Source organism: Lutjanus erythropterus, chromosome 11, assembly GCF_056507025.1.
Source record: "Lutjanus erythropterus isolate fLutEry1 chromosome 11, fLutEry1.hap2, whole genome shotgun sequence".
Lineage (NCBI taxonomy): Eukaryota > Metazoa > Chordata > Actinopteri > Lutjaniformes > Lutjanidae > Lutjanus > Lutjanus erythropterus.
In genome coordinates, this window is record NC_139327.1 from 10,060,845 (window position 1) to 10,076,846 (window position 16,002).

Consider the following 16,002-nt stretch of genomic DNA (forward strand, 5'->3'; position numbering starts at 1 on the left):
GTGAGGTGAGTGACGCCGAAAAACGATTTCTGGCCACATTCAATTGGTCCACGTCCAGATATTGGGCGTAACTTGAATGACGACATTTCCAGGTAAAAGTCGGAGGAAACCACATGCTCCTTAAAATTAATAGATTTAATCAATTGTTTATTTACTCACTTTATTTTGAGCGAACTCAGTGTAACTATAATAAATACTGTATGTTGTTTACTTTTGCATTGAAAGTTATTGTAATTTTGTAAATATATGTTTACCGTATAAAGCATGTCTCAGAGTGTACATAGGTATTCTGAAATTGACATTTTTCTGCACTATGTTCAGGAAAAGAGGTGAAAACATTTCTGACAAATAACAGTATCTTAAATCTATCTTTTTTAAAGCTGTAAGTGGATGTAGAATTATGTTATTAAAAATCCACTTTTAAAAAGTTAACATATGAGTTGTATTAATATATCAGATTAATATGTGTTTCCATGGAATTTAAAAGGACTGAAAGGAGAATCAAAGTCTCAAAAGCCTCTCTGGATGTGACTTAATAATGGAGGAAAATAAATGTTTTGGTGCAAAAATTCTGCCATCAAAACCACAAAGGACAACAAGTCTGCATGATTAAAGCAACGGGAAAAGCCAGACCTGCATGGAGGTGTCCTGGCGTCCAGTAACCCAGTGAAAGTTGGAATCGCAGTTTCATGTGCCAGTGTGTTTCTGAAGCTGAAAACAGGGTTGAAGAGGGGTACATAGTAAAGATAGGTACATCAATTGATCATTTTCTTGATTAATCGATCAGTTGTTTGGTCAATAAAATGTCAGAAAACTGTGAAAATTGTTGATCATTGTTTCCCAAACTCTAAGGTGATGTCCACGACCCAAAGATATTCAGTGAACTGACACTGAGGACTACAGAAATCAGAAAATAATCACATTTAAGGAAGCTGAGGTTGGAAAATTTTGACTTTTTCTTCTTTAAAATTTACTCAAAACTAGACCCAGACTGACACATTCAGCCAATATTTTTGGCTCAATATTGGCCAGCACAGCTATATCGGTAATAGTGTATATGCCATCCTATATTTTTTTTACACAATATAATGTAGATTGTTTGTTACATTTATAGGCAGCATTATGTATGTATCATGTATACTTAATGCTTTTGCTGAAGTCCAGCTGTTGTATTTGTGTTTTTTATTTAAAGTTATTTATAATAATTAAAAATATCAGTTAAAGTTTACTGTTTCAATGCCCTGATGTAATTTTGGATTTCATATGTGAAGAATATCTGCCAATATATGGCTGTCAGAATTTTTTTCCCTCCTGATATCAGTATCAGCCCAAACAATCCAGAATCAGCCAGGCTTTACTCAAAACAATTAATGATTATCAAAATAACTGGCAATTAATTTAATAATCACAAATAATCCCTTAGTTGACTGATCGGTACTGCTCTAATAGAAATGTAACGTGATGGGATTATATGACACACTATATGTACTTTTAAAGGGTCGCACTAGCAGATGACACAATCTGCAAAAATTCATCAAGAAAATGCACTTAATGACTTTATTCACAATTTGAATCAAGTTAAACAGACAAATAATTTCATTAATCACAGACTGGTGAACTGTTTCTGATATGTGCAACATTACATCATGAGTACAAGCAAACACACTGAAGCTGAATTCTCCAGGTGTTAAGCCAGCCAGGTTTTAGGACACAGTATTACATGTTTTAACCTAAAGTACATTTATACAGTCAGTCCCCAGAGTATCACGACTGACTGGGAACACAACTGTGCAAATAGGTCCATCACAGGTACTAAAAGCTGCAGCTGTGTTTGCTGCTAAATAAAGTGGCATCCCATGCAGCAGAGCATGTGGTGGAGAGCCGGTGCTGATGTGAAGCTGACAGACACAAAGCACCTGCTCAGGGTGGATTCAGACCATCGTCACAAACTGAGGCCTCTAGCAGTTTCTCTTGGTGTGGATCAGAAGGTCTCTCTGCAGGTTCACTTCTAGACTCCCGACAGTCTTGCTGCCAGGCGGGTCAGTGACCAGAGTTAGTTTGTTAAACACTCCTCGGCCAAAGTAGTCAGCCACGACAGAGAAACCATCGTTAGAGCTGCGTAACTGAAAATCAGAGAGAAGACATGAGAAACTGCTTAGTTAAGTAAAGAAAATATAACATGATCACACATGATTCTTAAAGGGAGTTTGGTGTAATATTTTCCCCAGAGAGCATGGGGAGCTTTCATACTGCTAGTACGTACTGCTAGTAGTTTTTTAATGTTTTGTCACAACTACAGAAATATTAGGTGACTGCTAAGGTTGACTGCTGTTAATTATTGGTTTGATTACTGGTTTATTAATGTGTGTGTTGATTACTGACAGTGGCTGATCAGGATAATTATCAGCTAATTGTATTCGCTTTCTATCTGCAGTATGCAGTAAATGGTTGCCCTTTGTGAGCAATTATCTGTCGCACACTGCTGAAAGTACACAACACAATGAAACACTGGTGTTTTTACATACAATAGTGCAATATAAAGTGAGCTTTATCGTGAAAGAGCAGCTCTGTTGGTCATGATTGAACACGCTATATTGCAGAAAACCACACTTTCAAGTGTTAGATTAAAATTGCCTAATTTCTACTAGAATTAGGTGTCCATGGTAGAAAGCAGATTATTGGATGAGATTAACACAGATAAGTAGTAAGTAGTAAACTCAGGTATTGTTACCTGTCTGTTGAAGTGGTCATGCAGGTCACGTTTCTGGTCCTGTGCACGCAGCATGTCCATGACTTTGCGGTTCTCTGGAGTACACGTTGGGCACTCGGCCTCACTCTCAGCATAGCTTTCGAAGCAGTGCTGGTGGAAGGAGTGGCTGCACAGGAAATGAACCGAGGGCAGCTCCAGGGGGCTGTTACACATGTTACACTTGGTCTTCTGGAATATCTTGGCACTGTGGTGGAAATATCGGAGAAAAGATTAACATTCATATAAATACATGTACTGTCATGCCATTCATATGAGCCTGTTTACACGTGGTGTCAACATGTGTCTTAGGTGATCTGATCACAAGTGGACAGCTCAAAGTACAGATGTGAATGCACCCAGGACGTATTGAGGATGCATTGAGATGTGATCACTCAGACCACATTCTTTCAGCAGTGTGTACGCAAATGTGTCCTGAGCCACATTTAAGGACGGCCTACTCAACTGACGTCCTGTTAAATCCACACCAAACAGCTGTCTGATTTACATTTAGTTCATTGTAATGCAAATTACATGTTTGGGCTGTTTGTTTTAACTGATGTCCACACTGAAATAATAATGGCAACATCCACAGACACCACCGCCAAGTCTTAAGAGTTACTGAGTGAGGAGAAACTTAAACTTTGTGAAATGGCAAATTCTTAATTATGTGCAACATTAAGGTCTTCTTTCCTTGTAATAAGGACAGTCAATACAGTAAACAGAAACAAATACAAACTGTTTTAGGGTTGCAAATCATAAGCACTTTCCCTAATTGATCATTGGTAATATGAATGATCAATTAATCATTATTTTTTTAAAACATACAAAAAATATTAATTTTGCTTCTACCCTCTCAATCAAATTATTTCCAAAACAACAGCTTGCATATTTCTGACAACATTACATATAAAGATGTAAAGACCTACATATAAAACACATCTACTTGAATATCAGATAACACATGGAGCATGAAAATAATTCTAATAATAATTTTGGATCTTTATTTGATAGTAGATTGATTAAATTTTGCTTGATCAATCAAATTCTAATCATCTGATAAATTCTGTGGGTTGCTGACTCAGAGGAAAATTAATTTTTTGGCCTTCTTGTAACTTTGGCAAATACAGGAAGTTATTTCTCTCTTTGTGCGAAGAACATTGTGTCTGTTTGTTCAGCATTTTGGTTATTACTATTGGGCCGCCAGTTAAAAACAACACATTTGGTCTTTGTGTACAGAAATGATTATTCACATGTAGAGGAGAGAAGTGAGATCCGATCACAAGCGGCCACTCGAGACGCATGTGGAGATACTTTCTAGCGCCAGGTGTAAACAAGCACTAAGACTTCTGCAGGTCACTTCAGCACAAATTGTTTATCTCTCCCTTCCTGCCACTCCCATGCCCCTGAGCTACAGTGGCTTTAACTGACAGCTGCTGCTCAACACCAGAGCCCCTGAGGGTTGTTTGCTCATCTCCCTCCTGTTTACGCTGCAACCCCCAACATGGAGAGAATTCTGTTGTGAAGTTTGCAGATGGCCGCACCATCATCAACAAAATTTCCATACGTGATAAGACTTCACATCGGGATGAAGTCAAGAGAGAGTGTGGACCACAGTGTGGTACACAGAAAACTACTGCTCAGTGTTAGCAAAACCAAAATGCTTTCTCAATTTCAGAGAAAGGAGGTAAAAATACACACCCCTGTCAACATCAGTGGAGCTGAGATGGAGCAGATGAACGGTTTTAGGTCCCTGAAAATTAACAAGGGTGAGGTGGCTGCACAGAGCCCAAAGGATACTTAAAGACAACACCCACCCCAGCCAGTCTGTTCACCCTGCTACCATCTGGTAAGAGATACACAAATATCCACTGTTGTACCATCAGAGTACACAGCAGCGTCTTCCTTCAGGCTGAGAGACTACTCGATTCATCCTCAGCTCTCCACCATGTAAAATAGTTTATTTGTATTGATTAAACCAATCAACTGTATACAAATATTGTTTTTTTTTGTAGGTAGCAAAAAGGGAACTACAACTTAATTTTGCCAGACAACTCTGTGTTGTATGATGGTAAATAAATCTACCTTGTAACTTGAAGCAATCATAAAAGTCAGAAAAATGAGTATGACAGGATGTAAAAATAAAGAAACTGATAGATCTGGTGGAGTTTATCAAAACAACACTTGGGAATGGGGAATTTGTATCCTGGCTGTTGGAGAGTTTATTTCATGTAAAATCTATCTTTCATGCGACCCACCTGGTTTTGAGCTCCTGGATCTCGGAGCGGAGGTGAGCAGTTTCTTCGCGGTATTGGTGGATTTTGCGTTCATCGTCCTCTATCTGCTGGCTCTCCCTCTGCAGCTTGTTGATGAGGTAGTCCTTGATGACGGAGAGAGTGGCTGTCGAGTTGTGTGCCAGTGTCTGCACCACTACGGTAGATCATGAAAAGAAGAATTATGGATGTGATGCTGTGCTTCTTTTCAAACAACATCCTACTGATGCTACGAGATCACATTCTTAATCTTCTTTGGATCTGATTCTAATAATTTAGATCAAAATCCAAACAAACATGAATGAAGCTCACCAAGTAACGGAGGCATCAGGTTGTTCTGGTCGATGTGATGTAGGACCTCACTGATGTAGGCTTTACAGTCCTCTTCTTTTCTAGCAAAGTATCCTAGCGCCTGCTCCCAAAGGCACCCCTCTTGGTCTCCGAAGCGTTTGCAGGCCTCTATCACTTTTCCGTATTCCTCATTCTGCATGTGGTAGTGCATTATCTGCTGGTACCTGCACACAAATCATGTCCAATTTATCCACACTTACAACATTCATATTTTATCTAGGTTAGATAAAATCTGTCAGGTTAACAGGTAGAGAAACTGAAATGGAAATGAAAAAAACAAAACAATTTTCATATATACATCTTTCTCTCACACACACTTATGAGTTGACAGAGGCTTCACTGGCCTTAATAAAAATAATTAAAGTATATGTGCCGATTGGTGATTAGCCCTGCTGTGCATTTAGAGAGGTTTCCGGTGGAGTGGCCTGTCTGCCTGCTGAGCCCTGGTAATCAACACAAGTGATGAGTCAATTTTAAATCCTTTACAAGTCAATTATCTGTCATTTTTTCATGGATCTGACACCTCATGTCTGTGTTCTCCATATGCCTCCTCACCAAAGGTTTGCTCTGTGCTTCATAAGATTAGTTAACATTATGTATATGATTTGGATAGTGATATTAAAGATAATAATGTTGAAGGAAACATGCTGTGTGTATTGTAGCACCAAGCACAGATACACAAACTTTTAAAAAGGGAGGGAATTCCTTTTTTTCAGTTCAGCTCCACACTCAACTCTAGCGGGACCAAGGATCGCGTAGGGATCATCCCCCAAGGTTCGGCACGCATGTGATCCACATCTACAATGTAGACTACATGTAACCACCATAGTGTGGAACACACTTTTACTGTCACTGTTACTTTTACAAAAGTTACAGAACCTGCAATCTTAATGCAGAGTTAATGCAGAGACTGGATGGATGTGCACTGTGTTTTACAGCGGAGTATGAAAAAAGGAAGGATTTATAAACCATCACATCATCTCAAATATCGGCCTAGTTTGTTTTACCAGTAAGACTCACTGTAATGCCTTTCGTTGTCATCTGTGATGTGAAAACACCAGTTTTCAACACAGTTACAGAAAGTAAAAGCGTACATCTTGCTCATAGTTCAGGCATGAAATCCCAGAGCCATTCTGGCGTCACGCTGCCCTCTGTTCCTGTTACCCTTGTTCTTCCATCACAGTTAGTTTTGTGGTGATTTAGACTTGGTTTGCTGAGTTTACAGCCTGTTGTGCTGTTGCATTGCTCTGTGTATAATGACACATCTAAAAAACAATCTAAAACTACCAACCACTTTACATTTTTTTACCGTGTGTTGTCTCAAGAATTTTTGTTTAATAAGTGTAAATAACTGCTCAACTGGAGAAATCTCAGTCACATTCAGGCACTGGACTGTGTCCCTCACTTACAGTTTTCCTTTCTCATAAAGGTAGAGGACGCCTTCTTTGAAGTTGTGCATCTGGCAGAGGACCAGAGCCTTATCAAACACAGTGTGGTCACTCCTCAGCAGGGACACAGCTTCTCCCTGCAGGACCTTCTTTCTCTGTCAAACATATGCATCAGAAAAAGGTCAAATGATTTTTCACTTTTTAAACAAAATATTCAAATTTCCTGAGTGACATAATCACGCAGCAATCTCTGTCTACTAAAAGCTGTTATACATTTATAATCTGTGTGGTTTGGACTGACCTCGGGGTCCTGTTCGTGCGCCCAGTCCTGCAGTCGGAGCTCCAGCAGGGTGTCGTACACACCCTGAGGAGAACGGGGCTCCACCTCTATCATGTGCTCCAGGAAGGCCTTCAGCTCCCGAGGGTTATTGGCAAAGATTGGGATGAACTCTTCAGAGTTTGCCTTCAACCAAAACATATATGGAGAGTCATTTAGAAGAAATATTCATCTTCTGATCACATGATGACTTGGTTGATTCAAGACCACAGGGTTGTTCCAATATCACATGATAATAATGACAGGAGTTCAACACCGTCTTAAACACAACAGACTGACCTTGTTGGTCCGACCCCTGTCCAGGCTGTCTTTTTCAGCAGAGTCGCCGCTCGGTTGGTAGTTGGTGCATAAGCCCTTCAGGAGTAGCGTGGTGCCTTCAGGAACATGGTGCATCAGAGTCTTGCCGTAACGTTTCATGTTGCTCTCTGCTTGCTCAAAAGGCAGACGTCCGATGTACCGCAGCCCCTCCTGATAGTTCTGGGATTTGGAAGGAAGCACAGTGACGCTCTTTTCAGATGCAAAAAGACATGATGGTTCATCTTGGGCTGACTGTGGGAGTGGAAATGATGCTCATGCATGTGTGCCCAGTTCCACAGTGACTGATATTTATAAACAGAATCATGCGTATGTGTGATGTTATAAACCTGATGAAATGAATGCATATTTCTGAGAAAGCAGCAGAGGAAAAAAATATATTGTTTTTTAGATTACTTTTATCTTCTATTTTACTCTCTATTGATCATTTCAAATCATATTTGTGTTCGTTTATATTGTCTTTTTATATTGCCTTGTGTTTCTTTTATGTCTGCCTTAATGCTGTTATCAATCACAAAGCACTTTGAATTGCCTTTCTGTTGAAAGGTGCTATACAAATAAATTTGCCTTGCCATGCCCAACCTATCTGCTGACAACTGCTGAAAAGTTATTGAAGATGAACCTCCCTGAGTGTCTAAATTTAAAATGATCTGCCCCTCCGTGTTTTTAACCTTTAGCCTATTTACTGCCTCTTCACACTTCTGCCATCAGGCAAACAGTACAAGAGTTTGAAATGCAGGAATTTAAGACTCAAAGACAGTTTCTACCCCCAGGCCATAAGGATGATGAACACCTCCAAGCCACTGCCCCTGCCCTCTTCCACATACACAAACAAAGGGCTCAAGGTAACTTTGTACCTACTAGACAGTATGTTTTGCACTGACCTCCTGCCCCACATCAACTACCAAGCATAGAACAATATGCACAGCTTGATTATCTTACACTCATACTGTTTTTTTTTTATATCGCACATCCTGTTTTTATACTGCACATATGTTCAGTAGTAGCAGCAGTTTTTTATTTTCTAAACCTATGGTTCTAGTATATTTTAATATTTGTACACCAGGTAGAGAGGAGTAAGAATTTCAGTGCATTGATAACTTGTTTACTTTTGTATATGACAAAAAAACATTTGAATCCTTTGAATTTTTGGTACATTTTGTCAAAGCTGCATCATGGACAGTCCCACAGCTCTGGTAAGTAGAAGTTCCTGTTCATAATGTATCGACAACAAGAGCTTTATAAGCTGCTCCTTTATTCTATTATTTCTAAACAGATTTCTGGACATTTGTTCTTGATGGATATAATGTTATAATGTTATGTTATAATGTTTGTGTGTTTAGATTTGACTCAAGAGGAAGTGCTGTGACATTTGTGGCACATTGTAACAGGGGAAAAAAACAATAAACATTATCTGTTCATATCAAAATCATGTATTTGTTTATATTAGGGATGAACAATGTGAATTGTTTTTGCCTATACCAACAACCGATAATTACCTGTTTCTGAATGAATAAGAGGAACCAATAATTTCACATTTTTGTACAAAAAAGTCAGTATAATCTGTGGTGTGTGCATTCCTAAGGCCAAGAAAAGCTCAGATGGTTGATTTGATATTCTACTGCTCTGACTGAACCAAATCTGACATCACTGTTACAATGTTCTGACTCTTCAAAAGTTTGTTTTTCTCATAAAGTTCACCAAAAAACCTTCACCAATATACTTTAGCTTTTATAGAGCATTTTGTCTAAGGATTCAAATGAAATGCTTTGACATAATCTGTCAAATCAGATATCATTATTGGCAATATTTATTGGCTAATATACATGATAACGATATAGATGCCCTTATAGTTATAACACATCCTTAGTTTATATCTCTAGCAGGTGCCTTCTTTAGAAGTAGTAGACCAATTCAGGTGACAAGGAGGAGCTTATAAGGTCAGACACACTGAATATTTCAAAAAGGGCACCAGTACCTCCTGTCAGCCAGTTAAGATATTTAATAAGGAACAAGTGGGTGATGATCTACAAACATCTGTATAAATTAACAAAATTTTTTTTACCTTGAGGTCTTCCAGCTGGATCTTCAGGTACCATTCATGGTGCATGTGCTTCTCAGCCAAGAATACAGCGTGGCTGTGGTAACCGGCCTGCCGGAGAACCTTGATGGCGATCTCAACATCAAAGTGGACCTCACTTTCACTGCTCTGTTCAAATATAGTGCAGGAGGACAAAGGCGTTAGGAAATAGCAGCCATTAGTGACCAGTTCATTATGACATTAGGATTTAAATAATGTGTTTTCTTATTTTATATTTTATCCATCTGTATTCATCAGCGAACCCTCCATCCACAGCAAAAGTCACCTTAATGAACTCCTCCAGCTTGGAACTGTCCTTCAGCTTGGTGTAACAGTTGAGCAGCAGTGTGGTGTGGTCAGCGTTGGCCAGTGACTGTCTGTGCAGGGCCTGCAGATATGCTGTCAGGTTGTGGATCCTCTGAGCGTCCAGGAACTTCCTGATGACGTACGATGGCTCCAGTTTTCCAATGGTGCTGTGGGAAAATACAGTGATGTTTTTTAGAGTGGTTTTATTGATCAGTGGACAGACTGATCAGCAATAAATCTTCCAAAGCAGGGTGATTATAGAGCAAAAGGTTAAAGTGCTACATGAAAATGAACAGAGAACACCAAATCATCATGACAGCACTGTAATACTTCTATATGGTGTAAGAGTAAATAAAATGTTCAAAAATTAGTCAAACACAGCAAAATATCATAGTCCAATCTAAGACAACAATAACAGTTAAAGCCACTGTGTGTAATTGTAGAATTACCGAATGTACTGCTGGATGGCGCCGTCATGGTCTCCCTTCATGTAAAGATGATCACCGTACTGTCTGAAGATCTCGGACAGTCCATCACTGTCCAGGTGTTGGCTCTTTGCCAGGTTTATGGCCATCACAAACAAGTTCTTCTTAAACAGCATCTGAGAAAACAAACAAGGAGGTGACAACCTGCTACCTGAACCACAGAAAAGTTAGTCAGTGAACAGATTTATAAAAGTTAAATTTTTTTTTTAATTTTTTAATACTGTTCCTTAAACTAGTTCTGAATCATCAGTTCCAGGTGCTTCTCACTGGACCAGGGGTCTACAACTTTTACTATCAAAAGAAGATCAAGAGCCATTTAAGGCCAAAAAAGAAAAAAAATGTGTCTTGAACCACAACTATTGAATTCTCTATTTTTCTTATGTGGATTCGGCATCCATAGCTAATCAAGGGAGGTTTAAGACTAAGCGCTGACAAAATTTAGAGGAAAATGTGCTGAGCCATAGACGTATGCATATGCTATGACACATATTTTAGTTGGAAAAATATTCCTTTTTTATTCAGTGTATAGGCTCCAAATCTTTATAATTGGAGAATGTGAAAATTAAACTAATTAATTAAAAATTAATGCAGGAAAAAAAATAATTTCCACATAATTTTTGGAAGTCACAGGGAGCCACAGGAGAGGGACAAAAGAGCCGCAGGTTGTTGACTCCTGCTCTGGACTCACCTCCAGTTTGGTCTGCGTGTCTTTCTCCTGAAGAACAAACACTTTTCCATCTCTGGTCAGGATGTAGAAGGAGCCCCACTCTGCCACCACATCGATGACATCATCAAAAGAGGCACTGTAGGCGATGAACTTGTTATCCAGATCATAGACGGTCAACAGCTGTTTGTCTGATGAGGAACTCTCCCTGCTGCCAAACTCTGTCCTAAGGATAAAAGAAACAGTCAACAATCAGAACACTGGGTTTTCGGTCAGACTTTGATAAGCTGCTATTAACTGCTGGACTAAAACATGGGATGAAAACACATAAATTTCAGCTTGTGACATCATATATTTAAATACTAGCACAGCTGGACCTGTGTCACTGTCCTAAGTCAGGAAAAACTCAAGCATGTTTGCACTTGTGGTAACATCCCTGAAGGTGACACACTGCATCTCAAGACAAGAAAGCTTTGTTTATGTTTGTGTTACCAGTGTGAGGGTGCCCACACCAAACCTACAAGTTTGAAGTTTTTTTTATTTGCTGTTTTGTTGAATACACAAGTTCAAACAGGCAGCAGTAGAACTATATATTAGTCATTACAAGACAACTGAGAACATGATTGCCATAGAAAATGAAAAAAGCAAATAACAAAAGTAATAAGAAGTAAAGTCATGAATTTTTACAACTGTCCACAAGGTGCACAAGGGTCCGCTGGGGTTGGTGACATAAATTTCATCCTCAGAGATTTAGGTTGATGGGTTTATAGGGCTGGCCACACTTTGCTGTGGTCCAGCCAAAGAAGAGACACAAATTTACTCTAATTGTGTTTTTGTAACACCACAACTGCTTCCTTGTGTTGAGCCTGCTGTAAAGTTACTCCATGAGGCATCTTTAATTTGCCGCAATATTTTTACTGCTGTCACTGAAGGTTTTTATTATCTGTCTCTCACTGTTTGGTCCTACCTGTAGTCTCTCTCCCTGTGTGTCTGATAATACAGATTGCACCTGGTTTTTCCTCAGACATTACATTTCACACACAGTTTCTTCTGCTGCAGTGGTCAGTCAGTAATAAGATATCAGGTGCCTTGGTTTCCCTGACCAGGAGCACTCTAAAAACAGATATAACAGGAACCCAAAGATGTTTTTATCAAGTTGTGGCCTTTTAGTGAATGCATAGAAACTTAATTTGATTGCGGAACACCTCAAGAAGTAAATTCTTACTAAATATCCCGCTTGATCTGTAGAATGCATGTCTTTACATATTTTACTTTCAACTTAAAATATCATTACCATGTGAGCATGTAAAAGAGGCACATAAACACAGCCCCAATCTGGTCACTGAACTTGCTCCACCATTATTTTATCCCTCAATACATGTTCATTTATTCTTTCAGTGTTGTCCTTACTTGTTGGGTGATTTTGCATCTCTGATGAGTAGAAACAAATATCCGCGGTGCCAGTGGGCCAACAGCTTGTGTCCATCGAAGGCGAAGCAGGGCCCTCGTTCATCGGGCTGGTACAGATACACACATTCATCACCAGCCACTATGAACTGAGAATCCTGGGAGGGATCTGCCAGGGAGGAGCAGCGCAGCGCACATCCGTGTGTATCCAGCTCGATTTTAGGATATTCCTTGATGGACAGGGTGTAGCACTGAGCAAGAAGAGACAACAAGGCAGAGGACAGAAGTTCAGACCTCTAAAACAGATAATAATCATAGATAAACCTCATACCATCGGGACGATACAGTCATCTAAAGGTTGAGAAAATAATTTGATTCTCTTTAAAACTTACAGGATAAACTGAAAAATTATCCTCAGTGAATAGCAAAATGTCCAGTATTTTAGACACTGAAAAAAACAATCAACAAGTGTTGAAGTGTACACTATATTTAGGATATTTTAAGCACTTTACCTTGATGTCAGACAGCCTTTATCAATGGGAAAATGCCATTAAAAAAGCCAAAAATCGCTCTCTCTCCACACTAACCAAACTCCATGGGTGAAATCAGCAAGTTTACCTCACGTAACACAGGAGATGCTGGTTTACCACTGCCTTGATCAGTTACTTTGGTTGTGGGATTGTGTGACTTCAGCGAACCCAAACTAACTTTATTAAAACACCAAAGTCACAAAATAACACAAACACACTAAGCGATTGAGGCAGCACTAAACCAGCAACACCCCTGGTGTGTGAGGAAAAAGCAGGTAGCGTATGTATAACGTGCTCTTAAACTGATAACATTTTTTAAGTGTCTAAAATGCATTTTGCTGCTGACCCTGTCCACAGCAATACATTGCTTAGCTTCCTACAGCAGTACTCCTGCTTCTGCTTCTCCAAACTGGGCATGCTGACCACCATCTATTGTAGGTAATACACTGACTATGGATAAGAACCTCATACAACCATGCTTCAAATAATCTGAGCTGTCATTAAAGCTGAGGGGAAGGTTCTGGAAGAGTTGGCAGCATTTATATTCACTGTGAACCCCAGTATTATAGAAGTGACCAGACTTACATGGACTTTCTCCAGAGTGGCGACAAACAGATGTGTGACCTTAGCCACCTGGCGGAAAGCGAGGCCTGTGACTGGGCTGGTTCCTTCGTGCAGAGTCAGAGTTTTACTGTGACGATCTCTGGTGATGTCACCTTTGGTCAAAACCACACTGCCATCTGTGAAGCCTGTTGGAAAAGAAAATACCCATTAGAAAATGCCAAACAGAGATCAGTGAGTCAGTGTCAGAAAGCAGACCCTGTCTTTGCGTCTTACCGATGGCCATGAAGTTGAGGTTTTCATGCACACTGAGGCAGGACACTTCAGTGGGTTTGTTGCCAGGAATAGCAGGGAAAATCCTGGTGCAGAGAGGATTTCCACTGTCTCTTTTATCAAGGTTCCACACCTTTACCTGAAACAGTAGTGGTCCATTAAATCACCAACACAACCTGTCCTTAAGGCTTCTCTGAAGAACTGCACACTTACCAGAGGGTTTATCCCATGTTCATCCTGCCCCACTGATACTAGGATGCTGTGCTGCTTCAGCTGGTAAAGATGTGTCACCCGCAACTTGTAGGCCTGAAAAGACGTCAGCTGCAGGGAGCGCGTCATAAGCCAGATCTTCCCTTCCATATGTAAGAATATGGAGGTTAAGGACACATATGTATAGTTCTTGTAAGAGATGCAGTGCACAGGGTATTCAAGAGTGGTCATTCTTGTCATAGTTTTAGATATGAGAATCAAGGCTTGACTGTCAATCACTGAAAACTTACCAATTTAAACAAATTCTTTTCAATTCTAACTAATTATATAGTGTAATATTTCTGTAAGATATTGTTGTATGAAAGCTTTAGTTGTACTTTATATATTTTATATCAAATATACACTTTTGTTATGAAAGCAGGACTTGTAGTGAAGTATTTTCACAGTGTGGTATCAGTACTTCTTCTGAAGTAACTAAAGGATCTGAATACTTCTCCAACCACTGCAGGTAGTGGACTGTAGTGTTATCAACAGTCGTCATTCAGCATCTTATTACACTTCAGTGTGTAAAATGTAGACGAAATGGAAAGTAGCCCCTAACAACACATGAAGTCTAAGGTTAAGTCATTTCTTTCAGGTATTTCTTGTAGACCAGCAAGTTCACTTTAAATTGAATGATTTTCAAACAGAGTTTGGTGTGAAGCTGTTTCCAATAGCAGAGAACGTATCCTGACTCTACCGTCCAGTCTTCAGATAAGTGCTTCTGATTATTATAAAGGTGAAGTTATTAATTTCTAAGAAAGGTACAAAAATACCTCCGTTTGACGTTTGTCTTTACATTTGCTGAGATGAGGCTAATGTTAGCATCAGCTGTCAGTGAGCTAGCATAACATTAGCTAGGCTAACAGTTAGTCTAGCTGTTAAAGGATATCTCCCAGAACAATGTGACCCCGGCCGGAGTCACAGGCTGATATTCCGCTCGGAAGAACAAAATTTTTGCCATTGTCCACCGGGTCCTTCACCGTGTCTTTATCAAAAAAGACAAATTTCCTCCACTGTAAGAACGCTGCCATTTTGTTAGCGTTAGCACGTTAGCTTTACCAGGGCGTCGTCATGTGATCCAGAAGTCATGTGACAAACGGCTTCAACCACTGTCATACAGACGTAAAAGTTTCTACACAGTCAGTGGCGTTAATTGCCACTGAAGAATATTATTTGTTTACTGACGAACCTGTGTCTGTTAACAACCAGTGACCAATATTTACACATGTTCTTATTTACTGTATTTTGTTCTGATGTTTGGTTTTGATGTTCCCTTCATCCAAAACATCTTTCTCCTATTGAAAACAATGGGCCTTTTTCACAGCAGCCATTTTGACATAGCCTGATATCACTTTTCCAGAAGTAAATAAACTCAGTGGAGTTGATTCAAAGGTTTAGAACAGACAAATTCCGACATGAAATAGTAGCGTAGACACAGACCAATCATACTAATTAAGATCCATTCCATTCAGGTCAAACAGAGTCAGGTTTGTGCATGCTGGCTCACTAAATGGAACAGGACCTTAATTAGAATCATTAGTAACACCTCTGTTGACCCAACTATTTTATTTTAACATGGCTGTATATATAGCTGTATAAAAGCAGTGATGGAATTAATTAAGGAAGGTAGCTTTCATTTGCTCAAGAAGTACAAATTTTGAGGTCAGTGTTGTCAGAGGTTATCTGCCCAGTTGGGCTGATTTGAGTCACATTATGTAGGATTAAATGTGTTTGGGCAGTTGGACAGAATTTGGGCTGGGTTACCATGAGTTGGGCTGTTTTATACATTAAATTCATAAATAAATAAATTCATTCATAAATTGTGTTCCTCAGTTGTGTGAACACATATCAACAAAACTGATATTAAATAATTTGTATCCATTCTGTGGCTATCAGATCTATTCTTATAGAAACCTCTTGTAAAATCACAACATTATTTGTTGGCTTTTTGATAGAATGGGATTTTGCATATTTCTTTTCACCTGCTTCATGGCATGTATATGTGGTGGGTACACTTTAATCTGGCATATTCTC

The 16,002-nt window shown here is 39.3% G+C and overlaps 1 protein-coding gene across 1 annotated transcript; it reads right to left on the bottom strand.

Moving 5' to 3' along the window:
• Positions 1–1,543: 1,543 nt before the first annotated feature.
• vps11 (VPS11 core subunit of CORVET and HOPS complexes) lies at positions 1,544–15,036 on the bottom strand. The gene is made up of 16 exons (XM_084730715.1): positions 14,858–15,036; positions 13,930–14,078; positions 13,720–13,855; positions 13,468–13,631; positions 12,356–12,603; positions 10,970–11,171; positions 10,246–10,397; positions 9,777–9,963; positions 9,476–9,619; positions 7,375–7,572; positions 7,060–7,221; positions 6,780–6,913; positions 5,332–5,534; positions 5,005–5,176; positions 2,732–2,954; positions 1,544–2,123 (listed from the first exon to the last, which is right to left on the bottom strand). The coding sequence occupies exons 1-16, from the start codon at positions 14,997–14,999 to the stop codon at positions 1,959–1,961; spliced, it is 2,781 nt and encodes a 926-aa protein (XP_084586841.1). The 5' UTR covers positions 15,000–15,036; the 3' UTR covers positions 1,544–1,958.
• Positions 15,037–16,002: the final 966 nt, after the last annotated feature.

Excerpts from the sequence above, each read along its gene's own strand:
- vps11 (XM_084730715.1), bottom strand. The coding sequence starts at position 14,999 with ATGGCAGCGTTCTTACAGTGGAGGAAATTTGTCTTTTTTGATAAAGAC. Across the intron at positions 7,573-9,475 it reads TCCAGCTGGAAGACCTCAAG|AACTATCAGGAGGGGCTGCG; the intron begins GTAAAAAAAATT and ends TCCAAATCCCAG. Across the intron at positions 5,177-5,331 it reads CCTGATGCCTCCGTTACTTG|TGGTGCAGACACTGGCACAC; the intron begins GTGAGCTTCATT and ends GATCTACCGTAG.